The 26130-nt window shown below is 43.8% G+C and overlaps 1 protein-coding gene across 1 annotated transcript in view; it reads left to right on the top strand.

Moving 5' to 3' along the window:
- Window positions 1-26130, top strand: part of CDH8 (cadherin 8) — a 1279274-nt gene that overhangs the window by 843654 nt on the left and 409490 nt on the right. Inside the window, exon 6 of the mRNA XM_069652973.1 lies at window positions 4789-4976. Coding sequence (XP_069509074.1) covers window positions 4789-4976 — 188 coding nt within the window. The remainder of the gene's footprint in view (window positions 1-4788; window positions 4977-26130) is intronic.

Below are 26130 nucleotides of genomic sequence, written 5' to 3'. Positions count from 1 at the left end.
ATGCCGATGTACACATTCCCAATTCTGAAATCTTTAATGCTAGATTCTTGTAGCTACCATTCTTTTCTGTAATATTCTCTTGATTTATTTTTTCTTAACCAAATGCTCCCTCTACTCTCAACTCTTATGGTCGAGTTAATTTATGATATATCTCAAGTGCATACATATATTTTCTCTGCATTTGGTTCATTCTGTTAGATATCTTTTGTTTAATAAATGCAAATGTATACAGGTGTTAAGAAAATGCCGCAGATGCATTATTTTAATATTTTTTATTAATTGTTCTGCCAGGGGCAGGTCTTAATTATGTAAACCCATAGAGGAAGCTCATCTGTAAGAATTAGATTTGTGTGTTTTCTAAAATAACAATAAAATCCACACGTTAATCTTTAGGATTTTTCGTGTTGCACACTATTCTGTACTCATAACCTTTTCCTCCATCCATCAAAAAAAGGGAAAATATAGACGCCCAGATTCATTACTTTTGTTAGCTGGTAACGTTGCTCAAAAACACACCCTATATCCTTATTTTGAAAATGCATCTCTGTCTGAGTCGTTTTAATGTCTGGCAAGCGAAAGATTTCTGTCAGAAGTCTTAAAGATAGCTATTAAAGGGGCCAGGTGTCAATCAGCTACTCTGTGATGGAAAATGCGTGCATCATGGTAAATGCAAGTGAAACTGTGTAAGATGGGAAGACACCTGATGCATTTTGTTTTAAGGGCGTATTCTTCCCCCATGCTGCGTGCTATATTGATGTGTGTTCCACTTTGTGTTGCAATAGATTGTCTACACTATCCGTGTTATGATCAATATTACTAATGTGTGTGGCTTCGTCTGTTTTTCAGGTGAAGAATGCAGCTGTGGTACTTTGGAGCATCAGACATAAACATTTACAAAACTTTCAATCCTTAATGTGCATAATTATATGTGTTTGAAAAGCCATTATCTCAAGTTTTGCATATGTAGAGTGTTCATTTTTTTGTAAAGATCCACCACAGGACATACGGCTATGCCCACTACATTTGCAGAGAAAAAGATAATGGTGTTCATAATCTTTATTATGAACACATGTTTTTGCTCTTCTTAACTTTCTAGTATCCTCTTCGTTCATGGGTGTCAGCTTCTACTGTATGTGAGAACATGTTCAATGAATCACAAGACAGAAAACAATGTTTTCAGTTTTAACTATACAGAAATGTGAGGGGGCTATCACCTCATTAGCCCTGACACTTTACTCCCTCAAGTCATAATGACAAATCAATAGAGCCATTGTAGCCTTACGTTCTGGTCTATCCTTGTCCTACTGAGGACCTAAAGGCTATCCTTATCTCTCTAGCTCCCTCAAAAACGTGCTATGTGACAGAGTTTTGGCTGGTTGTCGTTGTGGCCTTCTCCGCTTGATGGCTATCTTCCAACCTTTTCCTCACTCACCTGTCTCTTCTCTTTTCCACCTTCCTCACTCTCTCGGTCATTCTCTTCCTCAATCTCTCTTCACACTCAGACACTGATTTTGTTGGCCTTTTCATAACTCTACCCTTCCTGCCTAGAAGTGTTCCACCTCTCCTATTGGCTACTTAAGTCATATGATTCCCTGGGACAATCTATTTCTGAGCAATATCATTGAGGGTTGAGACCTCTTCTCAAAGTCTTCACAAAAGCCTTTGTCCTACCCCCTTTTCAACGTCTGTATATGTGGCCACTAAAGTCATATGTTTTATGCTCCAATCCTGGGTCATGGAAGTCTTTTTCTACAAAGGATTTGGGGAGGGTTCCCTGCAATCCCATAGTGCTGGACATTGCTCTGCTAGTTCATACTAATTTGCTGCGGCCCCACTGCTCCCGTATATCCGGTCTATTTTATTTTGGGGGTTGGGGGGTGTTTGGTCCTCTAGTCAGCTTATGAAGGGGAACGCCTAGCCCATTCCCATTTTGATAACCAATCTGTTTCTCTTGTTCCAATCAGGGTCTTGTCCATTCAGCCCAGGTGCATTGTAGTCCCAGTTGTTCTTTATGTTGTGCTCCTTCCCAGGATGCTCGATCCATCCCAGGGTTCTGAGCAGTTTAATAAAGGCTAGTATCTGTGGGTCTGTGGGAAGCATGTAATAGAATACAAAAAAGACATGGCCTGAACAGAGGCTAAAACGTATTTGAACAGAGACAGAGTCATCAATGTACATGTGCGGCTCCATAGACACTGGTGTGCCAGTGAGAGGGGTCACCTCAAATTCCAAAATCACCACTGTGTTATGTCCGGCTCTGGCATTGCCCTGGTAGTCCATTTACCCAGGTTGAGAGGGGCCTTCAGCCTCTCTTGCCATGGTGTTACCCATGACCCCGTCTCATACAGCACAGTGAGTGTTTGGTTACAATAACATTCCAGTTGTTATCTTGTTTGTGAGTAAGATAATGACCCATCACCAGCAGTGAGGCTCAGTTCCCCCAAGTATTTGTTTTCCCTCAGCCAGACCTATGTGCCCATCTGAATTGTGACACTCCGAGGCAGTCATGGAACTGCACCCAGAGCTGTTTTGCCTTCTAGGGTTTGTATTGTTGGTTTCCAATCATTTATACCAGTAGATTTGGACAAATGCCCCAAGAATACATTAAAACCCAGATAGCAATTAAAAATGTTTTGTGAGGCCCCATTTACAATCCTTGCTGTGAAATGGGGATTGCAAGTCAAGGTGTGTGTGCTTTCTGATTTAGAATAAAACATATACATCTTAGGTAGGACCATTGTATTAGGGCTATCTCCTGAAATTTGGGATGTCTTTAAGCTTTAGAAATCTCATCTTGAAGTGTGGAGTAACAAATCCTTTGATTGGTGTCTGCCAAGGTCAATGAAGTAATTGCATTATCTTTCCTAAATGAACACATGGAACTTCGAGTGTTGAGACGGTGAACATAAGAACCAGTGTTAAGTGAAGCAGTCCCCAGTATAGCAGAACAACAGAATTTCTGCACTCAAACATTTAAACAAAAAGAGACATTGCAAACAATTCAACACTACGCAGATAGTGTCCACAATTTTGGTTTCTATGGCATCTATGCCCAATCTAAAAACCAATAATTTGCCGCAGACAGTATCCAACATTTTATGTTTTCATTAAACCACGAATTAGAAAAACATATTTTAGAGTATATATTTTTCTCTGATACCCATATTTGACTATGGTTTCAGACGAAACAGAGTAGACTTTTTGTCTACAACTTGATTCTGAGAAATCGCTCCTCTTTTAACTTAAGGGGGTGATGGCTCCAGGGAAACAACTGTATTTTCATACTATATATTGTGTGAATTATTATTTTTTTTTATTATCTCAATGTTAACATGCTGTCTACATTACAGGGTATCTTTTTTCGTCTACTAGAATAGTCATTTACATTTGTTTTTCCATGATTGGATGTTTGTGTAAATATCAATAAAAACATGTGTGAGACAACACCAGGCAGGTTGCATTTTTCTTTCTGTAGCCATGCTGGCTGTATTTATGTTATGGTATGTATTGTGCTTATTGTCCCCAGAACTGAAGGTTGGGGGACACCTTCAATTCCTTGGGTTATTAAATTGAATAAAAAAAAAAATCATATTCAAAACGGACGGTTTCTTGTCCCGGATTGTGAGGTGGGATTGGTGTGGTGGAGATTCTTCTAGCGTGTGTCTCCAGAAAATGAAACTAGAAATGTAAACAATTTCCGTATCTATATGGCACTAAATATCTTTACTTCCCACAGCTAGGGATGCACTCAATACATGCTCGCTCAAAATAAAAATGTAATAATAGTCATAATATTACCAATAATATTAATAGTAATGACTATAATAATAATAATGGAATAATGGCCATACATATTGTAGATACAATTTGGCGCATGTTTATCTAAAATCTTCCCAATACAAAAGGCACTCAAAATTCTAGGATGAGTGCAGTGGCACAGAACAAAATGAGGATGGTGCTCTGGAACATGTGGTGATGAGTCCTTGAGGCTCCAGCCACCCAGAAACATAACTAAGACAATGATGTGAAATGGATGAGGCACGGTGCTGTGAACAATCAGTATTCTGAACATAATGCCATTCATTCACAGTACAGCAGCAATCCCAGTGTTTAAAAAAATAAATACATAAATAATACATCGATTTGTATACCTTTGATCTGCAGATATCATCTATACAGGTGGCTGGATAAGCAGCCCATTCAATAATGTCACTGAATTCATTGCTGTTAAAAAGCATGCAGAACATTTTCAACACTGCCTGAGAAAGTTCAATTTATTTAAAAAAAGGAATCCAATGACCATAAATACTGAGGTAAGCTGAAAAGGACCTTGTAGTGTATTATGCATTACAGCTTTTGGTGCTGAAAGGGCTTCATATTTTACGTTCAGCAACATTGAACATCCCGAAGGAAGTCGAGGGTATAATTTAACAAGCGAGAAGAGGTGCAATCACACATTGTACTCTAGAAGCAACCATGTATTCTCCTATGATGCACTGGGACATTAAGCAGCCTTAAGTACACATTTTGTTTAAATTTGTTTTCAAAATGCATACGGTGAATTTCTCAAGGGCGCTCTTTGTGAAACACAATTCTATTAAGAGTGTATGCCCACTTTGCATGCCTCAATAGTCTTCCCATGTTGTAGACGATTCAATTGAATGTTGACTTTTATGATTGCGTGTTGTATTGTTGTTTCGCTTCTCGATCAAATGTATATGCATAAAGCGCAGATAAATATCCTCATGATCCCTATTTTAATTTTTGATCTCTTCTCATCTTTGCAAGGTCAGTATCAGTTCACAGTCCCCGAGGATGTGGCCCTTGGAGGATCCGTTGGACGGGTGAAAACGAATGACCGGGATATTGGCGACAATGGAAAGTCCTCCTTTGATATCATTGAGGGGGATGGCATGGACCTATTTGAGGTCACCACGGATTCCCAGTCCCAAGATGGAATTATACGGCTGAGAAAGGTACAGGACCAATTTACATTCCATTCCAATTTCCAGCACAATCCCGTAGATATTTAACCTAAAAGAAAACATACTTAGGATTAAAGTTGTCTGTGATGTATTGAACTGTGTCCCACACACTAAGCACTCAGAGTTAGTTGCCATATCTCTTTTTGCCAGCTCGCTTTAGTCACGCCTTATCATCAAACTTTGCACTCAAAGTGCCTGCCAAAGCAGCCTTCTGAGAGTTAATGAATTGTAAACCCACTACTACTGTAATCTTCAGCCACTCAATTTATAAGGACTCTGCATGTCCTTCAGTGAAGTCCTCTCAAAAAAAGCATTTTAAAAAGTCAACAGTTTTCACTTGTGTATAAGTAGTATTCATTTGACAGACACTGCTATTAGATTCCCAGGCTCTATCATCAATGGGCAGTTATTATTATTATTATTATTATTATTATTATTATTATTATTATTATTATTATTATCATTATTATTATTATTGATGTTGTTGTTGATATTATTATTATTATTATTGTATTTATTGAGCAGGAACCTATCTTTGATAAGCAACAACGCCCTTTACAAAGCTATAGAACTATACAGATACATAACAGAGAGCTCTACAGAGGTATACAATAGTGCAGATGCAAAATGGAACGATTTTCAGAGATGACAATAGAACCGATATACAGCGGGGGTAGGATACAGAGGGGTACAGCTGTACAGGGTTGCAGGGAGGAGAAGGCTGGGTGGTGTCTACCGAGTCAGCGGGTTCAAGGGGGGATGTGATGGCCAAAATGTTGAGGCGGAGAAACTGCATGAAAAGGTGTGTCTTGGTTAGGGTAGGGGCGAGTCTGATGCTGTTTGGGAGGAGGTTCCATAGTCTTGGGGCATAGGCAGAGAAGGATTTAATTCTGGTCCTTTCCTTTTTGCAGCACTGGATTTCACGTCTGCATGTGTTTTGGCTTCTGATATTGCGCTGTCCAATGGAGATGCTGAATTTCCCCTGCGAGGTAGCTGGGTGACTTGAGGGCGATTGCTATATAGATAATGCAGCAAGAATTGAAGGTGATTTGTGCGTGCAGTGAGAGCCAGTGAAGTTCAATGAGGGTCGGGGTTATGTGGTTGTATCTGCGTGCACCCTTGATGAGGTATGTGGCCATTTCTCAGGGGTACATGGGAGGACGACAGGAGTCCTTAGAGGAATACATTGTCTCCATCCAAGTGGGATATGCCCAGTGCTTGAATGGTGGATCTAAGGCTTGAGTTCTCACAGGAGGGAGAGCTGATACTAAGCAGTTTGAATTCTCTTAGCTATGTGTGACTTGAAGGACAGGTGTTTGATGATATGGAACCCGAGGGACTTGGAGCAGGAGTTGAGCTCTGGTGTGAAGCCCTCAGAGTCTGTGGTTCATAGCCAGGTCTGTATGTCTGGGTGTTCAGTGTTGTTGGTGAGGAGCTAGACATTCAGTCTTGGAGGGATTGAGCTTCAAGTATGCACGGGACATCCAAGACTAAATGAGCAAGAGGCAGGTTTTGAGCCTATGGATGGCCTTGATGGAGTCGATCTTGAGGTATAGCCATATATCATCAGTGTATTGGTGGATGTGAATGTTGTGTGTGGTTAGGAGGGTTACCAGCGGCTCACAGCAGCTCGCAGCTGCTCCATGTGTAAATTGAAGATCACAGGGGAGAGGATGGAACCATGCGGGTAGCATTCAGGATCTAGAGGAGTCCTTCTGAACAATCTGCTGGCGGTTGGTGAGGTAGGACTTGAACCATCGTAGAACAAGGTTACTGATCCCCATGCACCAAAGTATGGTGCCCATAAGCACCTGGTAGTCTACTGTGTCGAAAGTGGCTGAGAGTTCGAGAAGAACCAGGAGGCAGGGGTGGCCGTCGTCAAGGATGTTAAATCGTTGTAGACCACCTATATGGTTTCTGCCTCAGTGCTGCAAATGGGCCTGAACACAGATTGGTAGGCTTGGAGGAGATTCTTGTTTTCGATGTGTTGCTGCAGTTGTGTGACTACCACTTTCTCGATGATCTTACCTAGGAAGGGAAGTTGGGTGATGGGGCGATAGTTACCTAGGTTGTCAGGTTCCAGAGTGGGTTTATTTAGTACAAGGTGGATTTGTCCTGTTTTTAAAGTCGATGGGAATGTGCCTTGAGTTAGGGAGCTGGTGTTGATCTTCAGGTAGGGAAGGAGAGCTTCTGCAGGGAGGGTCTTCAGGATGGATGCTGGGACGATGTTGTCTTTGTACAATGTGGCATTGAGGTGGCCATGTTTTCTAATATGTCCTCTGCCGAGAGTGTCTTGAAGGTTGTCCAGGGTTTGGATATTTTGGAATTAGGGACATATGGTGGGTCTGTGGATGCAGAACTGGTTTCTATGTGCTGAGGAATGTTGCAGATTTTGTCATTAAAGAAGGTGTTCATGGCAGTGGGTTTTTATGGAGTGTGGTATGGCAGGTTCAGGTAGTGGGTTGATGCAGTGCTTGACTGCTTTGATGAGGGCTCTGCATATGTTGTCGGCTTCCGATATGGTGTTCTGATAGTAGAAGGACTTTGCTGTGTTGAATAGTTGTCATTGTGTTGCTTGGAGTTCCTCGAGGAGTAGGTGTATCTGCGCCAGCTATTCTCTTGTTTCCTGATGACTCTTATACCGTTTCTTGCATGTAACAGGGTGCTGATGGTTTCGGTGTACAGGTGCATTGTTTAAGAGGTGTGTGCCGGGCGATGGGGACTGAGAGGGTGGCACTGAGTGCTTCCAGTAGAAAGTCACTGTTTTCTTGTGGGTGTTTGGTCCATGTAAGGTGGAGGTTGGCAAGGTCTCCCATGAGGGCATCCACCTGGAAATTCTTGAAGCACCAGCAGGTTTGTCTGATGGGTTTCTGCTGGTAGTGTTTGACTGGGGTCATGTGCAGGATTTTGAAAGGCACGGCTAGGTGGTCAGACCAGTCAAGCAGGACAGGAGAGCTGAAGTGGGGGGAAGACAGTGGGCCTCATTATGACCCTGGCGGAACAGATTAAACAGCGCCGTAAAAGGCTGCGGCACCGTTCAACCCGTTCCGCCACATTACAAGTTCCCCTCGTGGGACACGTTAAGCATGCCTGGGAAAACCAGGCGTGCATACCGGGTCCCGCGAGGGGAAGAGGGAGCAAACAACGGGCCATCTCATAATGGCCCGTTGTTTACGCCCTCTCCCATTCCCATTCAGCCCTATGGGGGCTGAATGGGAATGGGGAAGAACCGTGTCCGTGTCCTCAAGTGAGGAATTACCGGGCCATCCAGACTCAGAATGGTCCGGTAAATCCTCATTCCGAGGACACGGATGCGGTTTTGCCGGCAGCCATGCCGAAAATTGCGGCATGGCTACCGGCATAACTTGTAATGAGGGCCAGTGTGTTGATGATTAGGTCGAGGATGTTACCTTTGGGTCTTTAGTGTGTAGTGTGAGGCTGTTAGGCTGAGGGTGTTGAGGAGGCTGAGGAGAGCTTCCTTCATCGGTTTGGTGGCCTAGTTGCCTGGGAGGTTGAAGTTGTCTAGGAAGATGTTGTTGGCGTGCATGAGGGACATGGTTTTGATCTGGTTGGTGAAGACTCTGATGAAGGCGGTGTTGGGTTTGGGTGGTCTGTAGATGAGATGGAAGGTAACTGTGTCCATTGGGGAGAATGGGAAGTTGCAGGAGAGGACACAGTAGGAGCCAATGTTGTCAATGCCAAGTCCGATGAAGAGCCACAAGGTCTTGTGGATGACTGCGAGGCCTCCGTCTGTTTTGTTCGGCCGGTCTCTGTGTTGGATGCTGTAGCCATAAGGGACAAGGGCGTCTATGATGTGGGTGGTAAGTGTCACTAAGGATGTGCCTGGTAAGTGCCTCTCCCATGCCTGCACAAAAGTGGCATTGCTTGTTTATTTTATTTGTATAGCGCTCCAAACCCGGAGATAGAAGGGCACTTAAGAAGACGGTTACATAATTGTGAAGTATCTTTGTGTTGCATACTTCGTGCATACATAGATACTTATAGTACATACATATAATATATAAAGGAATACAATTTGCAGTTATATGTTAAATAATATACAGTTAGCAAAACTACAGTTGTAATATACAATCATATACAGTGCATGTGCTAGTTTGCCGAGCAGGGGATGTAAGGTCAGGTGTCAGTGGACCTACTCTTTGTTCAGGAGCAAGCTGATAGCCTGCTTCCTGAAGATCTGGAAGGACTCGATAGTTTTGATGTTGAGAGGTAGGGTGTTCCAGAGTTGGTAGGCAGTACTGTGAAGCTGGCCCCTCCAACTCTTTTTAAGTGGAATCTGGGCACGGCCAAGCAGAGTGTTGGAGGATCTGGTGGTTCTGGTGGTATGTTTCATGGTGAATTTGTTAGCTAGATAAGGAGGTGCTAGGTGATTAAGGGACTTATACGTAAGGCAGATGGTTTTTAAATCAATTTTTTGGCATATGTAGAGCCATTTGCAGGTTTTCCTAGCAGTGGAGATATGCTCTTGTCTGGGGATGTTGAGGGTTGCGCACGCAGAGCATTATTTTGTAGTACCTGTAGTTTGTTAAGTACAGATTGGTTAGCACTTAGGTACAGGCTGTTGCAGTAGTCCAGTTTGGATTGTATGAGGGTTCTGGCGAAAGTCAGACAGCTATTGGGTGATAGTGAGGGTCTGCTGGCCCTAATGAGCTTGCTGGTATAAGCAGAGGCTGAGGCGATGATATTGGTGTGTTTGGAGAGGTTGGTGTTGGCATCCAGATAGAAGCCGAGGGTTTTCACGTTTTTGACAATGGGGATGGTGTGACCATCAATCGTGATGTCATTGTAACTGGGACTGAGTTTAGTTATGGTGTTAGGGGAGCCGACGATGAGGAACTCTGTCTTCTCATCATTCAGGAAGAGGCCATCCATGCCTGAATGATGGAGAATATTTAATTGATCCAGGCGACGTCTGCTTGGTAATTTCTTGTAATGGTGAGGAGTATCTGGGTGTCATCTGCGTAATTTGTGTAGGTGACACCCAGACGGTCCAAGTGGTCAAATAGAGGCTTTGTAAATATATTGTACAAAGTGGGGGATACACAAGATCCCTGAGGGACCCCGCATGAGATGGGGATGGGGTCTGCTGCAGCTATTGTAGAGAAAGCCTGCATGGTTCTGTTTGCCAGGAAGGATTGCAGGAGAAGTGGGCTGCAGTGGCTAGGTGACTACAAAGGATTTTGTGGCTGACCAGGTCAAAGGCTGCTGAGAGGTCAAGGAAGAGTAGAATTGCGGCGTTGCCGATGCTTGTTTCTTCATGAGAGGGAATCTTGCACTTCTGCTTCCCACTCTATATTTTGTCTGTGTCAGTGCATGCTTGTGCTGTATTTGTTTTTTGTATGATTCATTCTTGTACTGCCTGTGTCAGTGTTCTGTGAGAAATGTACCCTGCTGCTGTCAGTGCTTATCCTATTCTTTGAGAGTAAGTAATCCTGTACCCCTGCTGTTTAGGCTTGTACCTTTTCCTGTGTGTTTGCAGAATTTGTGCACTCCAGTTTCAAATGATGGTACTTATTCTCTGAATCATTACTGCTTGTCCTGGTGTTTGTTCTGCCCCCTGGGGGAAACTTGCATTGCTGTTGTCTTTATGGTACTTGTTTCGTCTCTGAATGATGCTGGCACCATTAACGTGACTGCCTTATCTGTTCAGTCAGTATAAGTAACATTTCTACAACTACTCATGATGTCGTCGGTAATCAGTTTGTGATGTGGACAACTGCATTGTGCCTATCAGTGTTGTGAAAAGTATGTGTGTGACAGAAATGTGCACATTTGCATAGCATAATGCAACAATTGGCAGGTTAATTGAGCCATGGTTCATATTAGTTACATGGCTCACAGTCCTCTCGACATGCACACCCGTTTTCTGCTATCCTTTACTAACGCAAAGAGTGTGCAGTTAGGGCGAACAAAGCATCGGCTTTCCTGTAACTGTAGTCACAGCTGCACATAAGCTCCATTTGGAAGGCATCCTGGGTCCCCCTGGCAAGATGCAACCACCAACACTGAGATCTCCACCTTCTAAATGTCTCCCTGAAGTTGTTCATTCTGTATGCAACATAAGACCACACATCACGGAGCTGATAGCCCATGGGTATATACATGAAAAACGCATCCACACAGGTGATAATGATTCCATAATGTGCCCCTCTTTTTTTCTTTCATTAAACAATACACAAATACAATTAGAAATACATATAAACAAATACATATCAATATTAGTTAAAAGTACAATAGAACATACATGATTCAATGTACATTTATTCAGTGAAAGTTATTAAAAGAAGAAATAAAAAAGGAGAAAAAATCAATAAGAGCCCAACGTAGAAAATGTGTCTATCTTAGTAAAAGTCTTCCATCCTTTTCTCCAAATGTCCTCCTAGGAATCGGATCCTGAAACCCTTTGTTGGAATGCTAACTATGTTGTGGGCGAATATTCTAAAATATGATTCTCGCATTGACTGGGGAGAGGGGCATGCAATGAATAAATGCTCTATTGCAATGCCTCTGTTGCAATTTCCACAACTCCATCCTAGCGTTCCAGCTAGCACCTCCTTCTAATGAATCAGGGGAAGGTATATTAATGTCAGGTAAAAACAACGGGACCGGTAATCTTGCCAGTACCATTACTACCAGACCGGCAAACTACACGTTTGGCTCACAAGTGCCTTCCCGCCCACCAGGACTGGCCTGGCGGGCGTACCAGCACCCGTGAGCAGAGCCTGTCGGATACACTGGCACCATTCTGAATCGTGCCAGTGCATCTGACCCACCCATTCACATTGAGCCCTATGGGGCACCGATGGGAATGGCGATCATTTTTTTCCAGTGCCCGTGAATGGGCAATTACTGGGTCCGGCGGGCCGTAATGACCCGGTAATTGCCCATTCGCGGGTGCCGGAAATATTTGCAAGTTTGGCGGCACCCTGCTGATTTTACCGGCAAGGCTACCGCCAAACTTGTAATAAGGCCCATAGTCTTTATTTATACACATATGATATAGGTTGCATGCTATTATAATGTGCCCATGTACCAATCCTCAAGAGTATTCATCACATTCCCCAAAAAAGACGATTAAAGGTTATCCCGGGCGATACAATAGGTGTTCACTAATAGATAATCACATAAATGAGTTGCTTCAGGGTCACACCAAGATATTTTGACAGTTTGAATGTCAGTAAATTCCAACACCCAATTTACAAAGGACATGTTAAGGTTACTTTAGATAGCAATTCATAGACCACAATGAGTGCGCCCTTTTTACTCCTATCTGGGCAGCAATATGAAAAAGGTCATAACCGTCCATCAGAGGTTTATCCGTCAACCACATTTCCTGTAAAAAATATGTTGTGATCTTTTAAACTAATCTTGTTAGCTGTTTGTCTAAATTAGTGAGAACGTCCATCTGCGTTCCATGATAACAAATCTTACGGGGCGGAGCGTTTGATCTCAAATTGTGGGGTTAATATGAGTGGTGTCCCAATGTAATGAGCCGGCTAATCATTTTCTTTCAATTTATGAACCTCCTTTGACGTGTCAACAGCTGAAACGTTCTGGGATGAGTTGATGTTACCTAGTTAGTGCATTCTTAGCCCACCTGTTTGATGTGAGGTACATTTGGGTTGGGAAGACCGGCTGGGCTCTGGTCTATTAGTGCCAATATATTTTAAGTGTGACAGCCTGAATATGTCATATCCAAAGGAGCAAAATATGGTATTTGGTCAAGTAACATTTCCACAGTTAGGTTGGTCATAAGGTGAATTATCACAATAGCTGTTCTGTCTTCATACAGAAATTCAATCAATTTAATATCCTGAGGCAATAGTACTTAAACCAGGCATTTTCTGTATTATTGCTAATATATTGTGATTATTTAATACAATGAGCCTCAGTACGAGGAAGGTGTTAGAGGGTTAACGGCGCCGGCTGCGCCATTTACCGTCTACCGCCTCATTACGAGGTCTGCTCCCGGGTCCCACTAAGGACGTCTCGTAAAACCTGGCGTCCTTAGCGGGACACACTAGCAGATCAGGATGCTAACAACGGGCCCGTCATTAACGGGCCCGTTGTTTGCATCTCCCCATTCCCATTGAGCCCTATGGGGGCTCATATGGGAATGGGGATGTATCAGGTCCGGGTCCCAGGAAAGGGAATTACCGGGCCCTCCAAGGTCGGAATGGACCGGTAATTCCTCATTCCTGGAACCCGGACCAGGTATGAGGGTAGCCATGCCCCTAAAAGCGGCATGGCTACCTCCATTCTCATAATGAGGCCCAATGTGATTTAAAGATTTAAAAATTCTTTCCAAGCCAAAACAGAAATAGGAAATAGAACCATATCTTTGAATATGTATGACTTGCTCTGTTACATTCGGTAGTCTTTTATCATCTTTTTTTTGTGAATATTCCATTTTCTTCAAAAGTTAGGAAGGGTCTAAGTTGCACCTGCCAGGTTTTACTTCGCTGACTCCCTCCTGTAGGGAATAGATTGAGAGAACTCAAAAGTAAATCATCATCTAGTAGTTCAGGATTTTGCGGTGGATACATTATCACAGGGTTTGGTATATTGCCCTTGACCATGTTTGTAGGAGACTTCCATATCTTTTCAAGACTGGCTTGTTTTTAGTTACATCTTAGAGATGAGTTCATGTTTTCAGTGGGGGTCTTCAAACCCAATATGACTTTCATGCCCTCATTTTTATTATTGCTTTTAGATTTTTTGTATTAGAAAGAAGACTGCTTGGGCGAAGGTAGAGTTTATCCAGCACTGATTGTCTCAACCCTGTATTTTTAGTAGGGGGCACATTTTGAATGGTATTGCATTTCTTGACCAATTTCTTCTGTTTTTTTATATGAAAACACTTGGAATTACAATTATTGAATTGCCTCGAGGCCTGCACTTTTCTTTGACTGTACGCAGCCTGAGGTGTATGAGGTTTCTAGATTGTTTTTAGTAATGATAGCCCTGCCACCCCCGTTAGTGTGCAGTAAGAGATTTAGAGCATAGTCCACACTCTTTAAGACTACCAATATTCCAAGCCCTTCCTGTTTGGTTATGAGCACCAATAAAGTATTCAAGAAAATTTTACTTTGCACATTTTGAGTTTAGAATTCCCTTGTGAGATGTAATCTTAGTATGTACATTTTTATAAAGTTTCAGAAAGGAATTCAACACAAAATTCAAGGCCAGCATTGACAGTTGACCTAATGATCAATTTCCACTGGGAGACTCCAAAAGCCTAGTGGTGTTTTGGAAGTTTGGTAGCAAGCAATGGATGGTTCAACGCTTTTGAAGGCACCATTAATAAATAATGATGGAGATCTAGCCAAGAGCTCTGAAGAATTTTGAAATAAAAAAACACCATTTCTCTGTAGAAGTGTCTTTAGGCCTTGTGGTCAGGTCCAAGACTGTTAGGAAGCTTTCATTGTAGGGATTCAACTTACTCTGGCAAATTGAATGCTTTCATAGACTTCGAGGATGTTGAAGCCGGTGGTGGGTTCTCTGCCAATGATAGATCTAAGTCAGAGGGTGAAGTGGTGAAATCCTATGAAGTCGTCAAGAAGCCCAATATTTTGGTCTGCTTCCGAGTTTTACTCGTCCCTGTGCCAGGATAATCAATGGGGCTTTAAGGAGTGTTAGGCATTTTGAACTTGTCAGTATCATGCTTCAGCTTAGGTTTTTCATAGGGGGAATTATTTCCCATTGTTAGCTTACACCAAACCCCATATATTGTGGCAGGTGTGGCAGGTCAGAGGGTTGAGATGGACCAGATTTAGCAATTTTAGATTCCTATTTATTCAAAATAAAGAGAAAAGCCCTATATTTCCCTAACCTAATGGTTGCTAACCTAGGGTGCCCGTCTCCAGTGTGAAAGTCCAACCAAGGATCTATACTCAGTCCAGAATAAACCTGTCCTGACTCTGTCCCCAAAACTAAACAACCAAGGGCCAAGAGAATGACTCCTGTTATGAAGGCCAACAAACAGTGTGACATTGAAATTCCGTTTTTTATAGTTATATAATTATGCAACTGTTATGCTTAACACAGCCATTTGAAAATTGAATGGAAGGTAAGAACGAAGGTAAGAACGAAGGACAAGAAGAAGGGAAAAAGAAGGAAAAAAAAGGGGGAAGAGGTAACAAATTGAACTCAACGTGATGCCTTAGCTTGGTCACGCTGAAGGGTTCAGCCGGAGTTCAGACTTAGTTCATAGTTTGGTCAGATGCTTCAAGAGTACAGACTGGAAAGACATCTGCTCTTTGTCAGCCACATGTTCCAAGAAAGCCCCTAATGTAAGTGAACATTTAGACAGCTTTCCAGCCAGTAGCGCTGTGAGTTTCTTCATCCCAGTATTTCCCACACTTTCACCCGTCAGTAGGAGATGTATGGACCCTCTGGTGCTGTCCAGAAGTGTGCACGGGTGATTCGGTCAGCCATCAAGAGTTGAGAAATGAGTTCAGCCCTAGCACCTGACACAAGAAACGAGCCATCTTCGGGGGTGTCCCCTAGTAATAAGACAAGTGGATCCATGGGGAGCTGGGTGTCAGTAATATCTTTCATTTTGGAGCGAACCTCCAGCCAAAATAACAGTATTATGGGGCAATGCAACTGCATGCGAGCCAAGTCACCCAGCTGATCACATCCATGCCATCATCTGTCGCGGTAGGTGGGGTGCATTGAGTGGAGGTGCTGCAGGGATAGTTACCAACTGAGGCACAACTTGAGCACCCCTTCCTTCATTAGGGTGCAGCACAAGCTTTTATGGGCTCTAGTCCATATACTCAACCAGGACTCCCCTTAGATCTCGAGACCCAATTCCCTCTCCCATGCAAACATGTAGGGGACATTTACCTCTGGAGTGGCACTCGCCAGGAGTTTATAGCAAGCCTAAATTCTATGTGTTTTTTGCCCTTCCAGTACTTTGAGTTCTATGCCCATTGGAGGACGGGACCCAGCCTGCTGCACCATGACGTTAGTTAACCAGTACCACAATTGGCAGTAGCGGAACCACTTTGATTAAGGCACGTTGAACTTCTCCTTACACTGCATAAAGGTTAGAGGCCTGTGTCGCTGTAAAGGTCCCGCAACCTTTGGACTCAACAGAGCTCCAAAACTGAACAGTTCTTGCTTGTAAACCCGAAGTAAAATATGGTATGATATGATAGGTTATTTATAACGTGCTTAATACCCAGAGGTTTCTAAGCGCAGAGCCAGGGATCAAACATATGTTGCTCCGTGTCATCTTGCTTCCAAGGCGAGCATGTTGCTCCTGAGTTATCCCCCCGAGATCTGGGTTTTGGGTAATGGGTGCTTGGTTTTGGGTAATGGGTGAGAGTGGGTCCAGGCTTGATCCAAACCCTCTTTGAGCACAGGCTTTATCCCAGCTCTGAAGCGTCACTAGGGTAGTAGCCAGCATGGTGTCCTGCTGACGTTGCAACTCTTTAGGGAGGAACGGGAGATGACCCAGCAGAAAGGGAAATGCACATTTTTCTATGTCCCTCCATTCGGGAGGGTCACCTGTTTCCACCCAACTCAACATGGCAGCCACTTGAGCGGCCCGGTAGCATCATGGCAATGATGGCAACCCTAGCCCCCCCAGCATTTTCCCTCTTGTGAGGAGTTTGCGAGGGATATCTGTTGTTTGTGCTGTCAGATGAACTGTCCCACTGCCTTCTGAAGGTCGAGTAGTTCCCATTTTGGGAAGAGTACAGGTAGTGCCTGAACAATATACACCAATTTTGGGAGGAGAGTCATTTTGACAGTGCAAATATGACCTAGTCAGGAGATCTCCTTTGACTCCCACCTTTGAATCAGTTCTTTGGGTTCTTTCTATAGCGCCGGAATATTTGCCTTCCGCAAGCCGCAGTACGCCAGGTAGGAGATATCTGTTTCAGGGGAACATTTCCCGTAGGATTGCCAGGGCTGCCGGCATTTCTGTCAGGCTCATAGCTATAGATTTGCCATAGTTTATTGCAAACCCTGAGTCTGCTGTAAACTGGGCCAACAGGTCAATGAGAACTGGGAGTAAGGTAAGTGAGTCTCTTAGAAAGAATGCCACATTGTCTGCGCATAATTCCAGCTTGTGGCATTCCCCCCATATTTAAAGCCCTGGATGTCAGGGCGAAGGCAAACTCTTTGGGCTAGGGGTTCCATAGCTAAAGCGAATACTAGGGGGAAAGGAGGCATCCCTGTCTAGTCCCCTCACCCAGGGATATCAAAGAGTACCACCGGGAGTTAACTCTGGTGTGGGTAGATGAAAGTTTGCCAGCACTAACTTGGTGAAGTGCGGGTCATAGCCAAAACCCCAGAGTACCAGTTACAGGTAGTCCCAGACCATACTATCAAATGACCTATGGGCATCAAGGGATAATGATAGTTTTCCCAGGGTTTGAGGGGCCAGGGCTATGAGATCGATCACTCAGCGGATATTGTAATTGGCCGACCGATTTTGTATGAAGTCAATATGATAGTTATTGATTAATAATGGAGAACTTCCCCAAACCACTGTGCAATGATTTTGCTGAAGAGTTTTGCGTCAGAGTTAAGCAAGGCTATTGGGCGGTAAGATGTGCACTCTACTGTGTTTTGACCCAGTTTCAGGAGTAGCGTGGTGACCGAATCCACCTTAGAGTGTGTTACTGTTCCAGAGGAGAAAAAGGAGTTAAACAATTTAGTCAAGTGGGCGACTAGTTCCGTACTGCAAGTTTGGTAAAACATATTAGTGAAGCTGTCGGGCCCCGGAGCTTTTCCCAAAGGGAGAGAGAGTGTATTCCCATGAAATCTCTTGGTCAGTGATAGAACCCTCCAAGGGATCCCGCTGCCTCTGGGTGAGTAGAGGGAGTTGGGAATTATGTATAAAATTGTGCATTGCCTGTTGGTCGTCCTGATGCGCAGCCGAGTGAACCCGGAAAAAGATTTCCATCATTCAGAATGTATCTTTTTATGAAACTTTGAACTTGCCATCAACATCCCCCAAAGCCTCAATCTAATTGTGCATGGCCCTCTTTTTCAATTGTGCTGGTAGAAGCTTATTGGCATTACTCCCTTTAGTGTAAATGTGTTTTTTTATTAGCTTCAAGGAGTACGTTGCTCGACCCATGTGATGTGCCTCCAGGGCCTTTCGCGGCACTCGCAGGTATTGAAGAAAGCCTGGACCCCTTCTCCCTGTGTGCCACCTCCTTTCCTCAAAGCTCCTCTTCCTAGTGGGTCTGGAGCAGCTTCCTGGCTTTCCTCCAAGCCAAGGCTTGTTCAGTGATGCAGCCCCCCTTGCCAGCGTCCCATAGAGTGTCAATTCCTACCCCACTAGTGTCATTCTCCAAAAAGTAATATGTTTTTGCCTGCAGAGATGTGTGTGAACAAACTAGAGGATCCTCCAGCAGAGAATCGTTCAAATGACATAAGGGTTTGTCTGGGGGGGCTGGGTGGGGCGGGCCATAATAAGCATTAAGGGGGCATGGTCTGATAGGCTTGTGCGAGAATCTCAATATTAACAACCTGTGTGATTAGGGTGTTGGGGAGGAAGAACATATCCAGCCTAGAGAACCCCTTTTTACTGCAGAGAAAAAGGTGTAGTTGTGTTCCTCTTGGTGAAAAAAGCACCAGGCCTTGATTAATGAATATATGTGTAATAGTGTGGTGAGGGCTATAAAGGTTTTCTTGTGGTGGGCTGTCAGAGGCAGGGATTTGTCAACCAAGTACTGTTATAGGACTTTTCCATGTCCCTCTTGATTTCCTTACACTTCCCTGTTAGGGGTTTTGACCCCTTTCTTCCTCTCTGTTTTCTTCCTATCAGAAAATATATATGTAAATGTGCTTCTTCCTTCTATGAGCCTAATTCTTTGGTCTCCTTGTTTCTTAACGTATTCCCTGAGATCAATATAGTTTATCCAGTGTTTAAATTTTCTTATGGTCTTCAATAATAATGGAACAAGTAGGGTGAGTCTTATATTTTCGGTACCACTGGGATAAATAGGAGGGGTCCCACGTAGTTACGTTCACTCTTCTTACAGTTTGTGGTACTACTGGGATGAATAGGAGAAGTCCCATAGTTGCTTTCACTCTTCTTACAGTTGTTGGTACTAATGGGACAATTAGAGAAGTAGCTATGAGGAATTCGCATGGGCTTTTTTGACATGTTTTTAATGAAATTAAATGATAGCAGATCAACCTTTGGAAAATGTTTGGGGCTAATCCACACACATTTTCCTTTGTTCACCATATGACATACACATAGACCCGTGTACTCTGGGTGGACACAGCCTACAGGCACTGTCCCCCTGTCATATTTAGTTGGAATGTGACAGTCAAGAGTATATCAAGGCATCTCAGAAGGTGGAAGGCAACACTTTCCTACTGCCATGGCCAGACTAATTAACTGAAATAGGCTCCATGGATCTGCCCTATCCTTTGTTATCTCTGCTGGTGGCAGCTTTGCATACTAATCAGAGTTAATTAAAACTGGCCCACAGGGGGCCTGGTTGCAGGACTAACAAAGGACAGGATAATCCCAAAAACCTTTGATATGCACTGTGTCAACCTGAAGCCAGCTCCCAACTCTCAGTATCAAGCACTGTGATCTGTCATGTCTGGGACAGGTGTTTACAGTAGTCATGCACGCAGGGGGACCCCATTCAGAAGGTACACATATGCGGTTTGGCAGCTACAGGAAGTCTGGTCTTGCTACAGCTTCAAGGGAGACCTGTCACATTAATCAGGAACCACAGAGAGCTCTATTAAATAGAGAGACCCTTTGATCCACAACATACAGGAAAATGGTTGAGACTTAGTATTACATGTTTTCACCCCTTTAATGTTTCTCTTGCAAAGCACTCTGGTTATGACCTCATGCATACTGAAGATTGTTGGTGGGGACCCATGATCGATTAATTAGGGTAGGCTTATCCTACAACAATCATTGTGGCCCATTTGACTTTAAAGGAGGGCTGAGCCCTTATTTTGGGCAGATCATCTGAAGACTGTGCAAGGAGTAACAAGACAAATTCAGCAGTGGACCTTGGCTGAAGGTACAGTCTGCCTTACATATTCTGCCAGTGATGGAAGGCCAAGACCACAAAGAGGGAAGCAAGATCCCTCCCATAAACATCTGCATCAACGGAGGAAGCTCCTGCATCCAGAGGACCCTCCAGTAGCTCCTGAACCGTTACCCAGCGAGCACACAGTGTTCCCTGTTAGGATCTGCAGAAAGCTTCCTCGATGGGAAGTGCCAGAGAGTCTCTGAACTAAACCAAGGACAAGGCCGCTGCCTGAAACACTTTCCTCGGCATTGGGCCATCAACCTTAAAGGATGGCACAAAACCAGTGAAGAAGTTAGGAAGAGTGCTTGGCAAGCATCAACTAGGGTCTGCCTTAAACTCATTTTGGAGCAAGTCGAGCCCTTTTCAGCTGCAACCAACTGCACTGCTCACTGTTGTTATGCTGCAGTCGTTAACACTGTCCGAGCAGTGCTCAGTTCGACCCGTGCTTCAGACCCACCAACCAGCACTGAGACAACCATTCCTTACTCTGAGCCATCATGTAGGCCAGCCTGCAGCTGTCCATCCAGCCTCACTAGCCGAACTGCCTGCTGACTGGTACCCACAGCTGTCTTCCATTTTGAACTCTGTCGCAGAAGCTACAAAGTGCTCGGAAACCAACTCTACACTGATGAGCACCAAGAATGTCTACTGTCACAACTGAACTTAAGTGAGGAGGATTTCAATCCCCTCTCCAGAACCACAGAAGCCGAATGGATCGACCCCTCCCACCGTGGTTGGCACGGGCGCCTGGATGTTCGAATTACAGGTAGCCACGTGGCAGCCAATGGGGGGAAGAAGGAGTTAGGGAAAGGGGATGGACCAATAAAGGGAAGGAAGGGAAGACAACAAGACATAAAATGACAAAAGACCCCTACAATTCCTGACTAGATAGCTTAATACTCCTGCAACCTGACCTGACTCTATCTTCAGTAATTAATTAACACGTAACACGCCACCCTACACAAATCGTGAGCAAACATGGATTAGCACAACATAATGCACATAGAAAGGCGCTTTTCTCCATTCTGGGAAAAGCGAATAACTAGAAAATGACTTAAAACCATAATACACTGATAATGAACAGAGAACATTGAGACGTTCACATGCCTCACAAAACATGGATTAACATAATACATTGCACATAGAAAAAAACTGGAAATGCGGATTAGAAGAGTTGAATTTTCCCTGGTGCTTAGAACGTGAGGTAAGCAATGTGCTGGCTACCAGACTGGCATTTATCTTGCCCAAAAAACCAAGGATTTATGTGCCTGCACTTAACTTTTGGGCCGGACGTTTTTCCTCAGACGTCCGGACATAAATATTTGAAGCTTTTGATTTACTCCATGTGAATGCCGAAACCGGCCAAGTAAACAAACATAGAAACACTTAACTGATGGTCCGGGAGCCTACTGCGGCTGACCTGGACCTGTAGCTCTGGAGCAGATTAAGGAGCGTGTGCCGCCGCACCCCGGGATATAAAGATGCCTTGCGACATAACCGGCGTAATTTCTTCCCGCCACTCGCTTACACCTTCAGCGTTCCTGCTTCGCTCCTGCAGCCGTCGCTGCCGCCGCCCATGCTCTCCAACATTAATCAACAGCACATGAGCACGGGCGGGCGGCCGTTAAGAGCCCAATCCCTAATTGCAAAGTGCCGGCAGCTGAGTACTGACAGACCCAAGGAACTACACATTTCCCCATGCCTGCTGGGAATTGTAGTTTTTAGATATGCCGTACCTGCTTCCTTCTGCACCACAGGCCCTTATTCCTGACATTACCTCCCCTTCCAGGGCTCTTCCCAGGACCTGCCTTTTCCGGGTACTTTGCATGAAACATTCTTACCAGACGAGGTGCATGCACTGCACTAGCAGGTTCCCAGGAGCAATCTTCCAGTCCATAACCAGCCCACCGGATCAAATACCATAACACTTGTCTCCTCCTTTTTGAGTCCAAGATCTGCTTTACTTCATATTCCGCATGACCCTCTTTGTGGATAGCTGGAGGTCTCTGCACGCGTGTTCCAGGCGCTGCGGGTTTAAGCAGACACACATGGAATACCGGGCGGATTCTCAGAGATTTAGGCAAACACAATTTCACAGCAACTTCTGACATAATCTTTACTATTTCATAGGGTCCAATAAAATTGGGAGCACATTTTCGAGATCCAATCAGAGGTAAATTGCGTGTGGATAGCCATACCTTATCCCCCACCTTGTACTGCGGAGCCTCCCTTCTCTTTCTGTCTGCGTACAACTTTTATTGAGTTTTTGCATATTCCAAATCATCTCGCGCCTTCTGTCTGATGGTTAGAAGCAATTGTTTTCTGTTTTGGAGTGTTGGAAAATTCTCAACATTTGGTAGGTGTTCTGGTAACATTTCCTGTACCTGCCCGTACAAGCACTCATTGGGAGCCATTCCCAGGGAAGCATGTTCCGCGTTATTATAAGTGAATTCCGCTAACCTTAAGGCTTGAACCCACGACTCCATTCCTTCGTGTAAATAACAGCGCAAATATTGCTCCAGCATCTGGTTAACTCTTTCAGTTTGTCCATCCGTCTGGGGATGGTAACAGTAGACAGGGCACAATTGATTCCTAACATCTGACAGAAAGCGCGCCAAAACCTTGATGTAAACTGCGGTTCCCTATCAGACACAATAGTACGTGGTAGTCCGTGCAGGCGAACCACATGCTGCAAAAACAATTCTGCCAATTCCCCTGCTCCTGGAATGCCTCTACAAGGCACAAAGTTAGCCTGTTTAGACAAGTAATCTACTACCACCCAAATCGTATCATACTGATCATCCGGTGGTAAGTCTGTGATAAAGTCCATTGATATGTGTGTCCATATTTTGGTTGGAGTGGGCAAGGGTTTAAGTAACCCTGACTTCTTGGTGTGATCAGCTTTACTTCGTACGCATGTTTCACATTCCATAACGTACTTGATTACCTCTTGTTTCAAATTGGGCCACCAAAAGTATCTTTCCACTAAAGTCTGTGTCTTTTTACTCCCTGAATGTCCAGCCAGAGGGGAATTATGGCACCAATGCATAGCCTTCGTTTGGAGTTCCAAAGTGGGCAAATATAATCTGCCATCATAATAAGGGAGATTCTCTTTAAATGTTTCCAAAGGGTTATTCACTCCCCAACTCTGATTCTTTTGCTTCCTCATTGCCTATTTCACCTGCTTCATCAACTTAGAGACTACGGCTCCTACCACCTTCTCTGCCGGAATTATAGATTTAGTTTCCGATACCATGTTGTCCATGTTTTGTTGGCGTGATAAGGCATCTGCTTTTCCATTTCTTTTTCCCGGGCAGAAGGTCACCACAAAATCAAATTCGTTGAAAAATTGAGACCACCGTAGTTGTCTAGGACTCAATGTGTGACCCGTCTTAAAGTACTGTAGGTTTTTATGGTCTGTCACTACCAACACCTGATGTTTAGCCCCCAGGAAATAATGTCTCAATTCCAAGAAAGCTGCCCTGATAGCTGACAATTCTTTATCAGTGATGGAATAATTTTGTTCACATTGAGTGAGCTTTCGTGAATAATAGGCTACTGGATGCCAACTCCCTTCTGGATCCTTCTGAGATAATACTGCTCCTATGGCCACATTGGACGCATCAGTTTCTACTTGAAACATCCTATCCAAATCTGGATGTCGTAATACCGGAGCTGTGGTAAATGCCATTTTTAGTTCTTGAAAAGCCTTTTCCGCCCCCACATCTCAACAAAAACTTGTTGCTTTTCTTAATAACCTTGTTATTGGTGCCACAATCTGAGAAAAATTAGTAATGAATCGTCTATAGAAATTGGCGAACCCCAAAAAAGATTGAATATCTTTGACACACTGGGGTTTGGGCCAGTCCAGGACTGCTTGCACCTTGCTTTTGTCCATAATTATCCATTCCGGGGTCAAAATGAAACCCAAAAACTCCACTCTTTTCACATGAAAGGCACATTTTTCCAATTTCACATATAACTGATGTTCTTGCAATTTCTATAACACGGCCCTTGCATGGTTCACATGCTGTTCTTGTGAATTAGAATAAATTAGAATGTCATCAATATATACAATAACAAAAATGTCCAAAAGCTCACTCAAAACCTCCTGCATAAAAAATGGAAATTCCGCAGGAGCATTACACAAACCAAAAGGCATAACCAAATATTCAAACAGTCCAAACTTAGTTCTAAATGCAGTTTTACACTCATCACCTTTTTTGACATGAATCAGATGATAAGCTCCACGTAAATCAAGTTTTGTGTATACCACTGGTGTTTTCACTTGATCCAGCAATCCAGAAATTAAAGGGAGTGGATTTCTGTTTTTTACTGTCACTTTGTTCAAGGCACGATAATCAATACATGTCCTCAACGTACCTTCTTTTTTAGGCACAAAAAACAATGGAGATGAGACTGGTGATGTGGAATGTCGAATGAATCCTTTCTTTAACATATCATCCAAATACTCTCTCAGATGTTGGTTTTTGGTTAATGTTAATGCATAGATTCTGCTACATGGCAGTTTAGCCCCGGGTTCTAACTCTATAACACAGTCATATGCTCTATGGGGAGGCAATTGTTCCGCTCCTCCTTTGTCAAACACATTTGCAAACTCTTGATGTTGAGCCGGAACCTGTAACCCCACAGCCCCCACCACCTGCACTGCCCGTGGCTGATCTGCCAAAAACAATGCAGGACTCACCTCCTCCTCAATGTGACCAATGCATTCGGGATTCTCAAAAAAAATCTCTCTAGCTACCCAATCAATTCTTGGATTATGCTGAGTCAACCAAGGAATTCCTAAAATAAGACCAAATTGGGGAGCTGCAATTAGATCCAGTACAATGTCCTCCACATGTCCAGACTGACACCTCATTTCTATGGGTTGAGTTTGTTGACAAATGGGTCCTGAAATTAAAGGCGACCCATCCACCGACTGCACCCCTTCCACCTGAGTCTTTTCTCGCAATGGTAACCCCAGTCTTTTGGCCAAATCAATGGCAATAAAGTTTCCAGTTGCCCCTGAATCTATCATGGCTGACACCATCTGTTTTGTACAAGCAAAAAATAAAGTTACCAAGATATACAAATGAGAATTACCTTTTCGTGAAGTATTTGCTACCCAAGTGGGGAACTTTTCAACCACTGAGCCTGACACCTGTGTTCCCCCTAAGGCCGGCCCAATCCTTTTCCCGACTCGCTTTTGCTCTTATCTCCACCCCCTATCTTCTTGGGGGTATTTGGACAAGTACGAATATAATATCCAGGTTGACCACAGTACAAACACAAATTATTAACCTTCCTCTTCTCCTTTTCTATAGCCGATAAAGGTCCCTTCACCCCTCCAATCTGCATAGGTTCCCCTTCACCATTTCTGTTCACCCTTCCTCTATCCAATCGTACAAAAGGTACCACCTCTGGTTTTTTCCTATCCCCTTTTCGTTCATTCATCCTATGGTCCAACCTTAATGCCAAATCAATCATAGCTGTACATGTGTTGGGCTGAGGCTCCACCTGTGCCATAGCGTCTTTTAATTCTTCTTTCAATCCCTGATAGAATAAAACTGTCTGTTTATTTTCTGGCCAATCTGTTTCAATTACCAGACTATTGAAGTGTGTCACATAAGAAACCAAATCCCTGGTACCCTGTTTTAGTGCCAATAACTCCTTGTCTTGTGCCAATGACACTTCCCTATGGTCAAATAATCGACCAAATTCTGCCAGAAAATTATCCCAATTATGCAATAATGGATCATCTTTCTGTACCAATGGCATTGCCCAAGCGGCCGCATCTTCTGTTAGATATGAAATCACAAAGGCAGTTCTTGCTTGAATAGTCTCAAAGGCCGATGGTTTACACAGGAAATGTAACCTACACTGGGTCAAGAACGTCATGTATCTTTTTGGATCCCCAGAAAATCTTTCAGGCGCAGCCAATGGTACACTACTGGGAGCTTGAACCACAACAGTGGGCGTTCTTGTTCCTGCTCTACTGGTAGAAGACCCTGCTTCCTCCAAAGGAGTCCCTTGTGCTACCAATCCTTGTACTTGATTCTTCAGAGTAATAGATTCCTGTCTAACAT

This window comes from Ambystoma mexicanum, chromosome 1p (assembly GCF_040938575.1).
Source record: "Ambystoma mexicanum isolate Mex_15411 chromosome 1p, UKY_AmexF1_1, whole genome shotgun sequence".
NCBI lineage: Eukaryota > Metazoa > Chordata > Amphibia > Caudata > Ambystomatidae > Ambystoma > Ambystoma mexicanum.
This window is presented reverse-complemented; position numbering and strand designations above follow the sequence as displayed.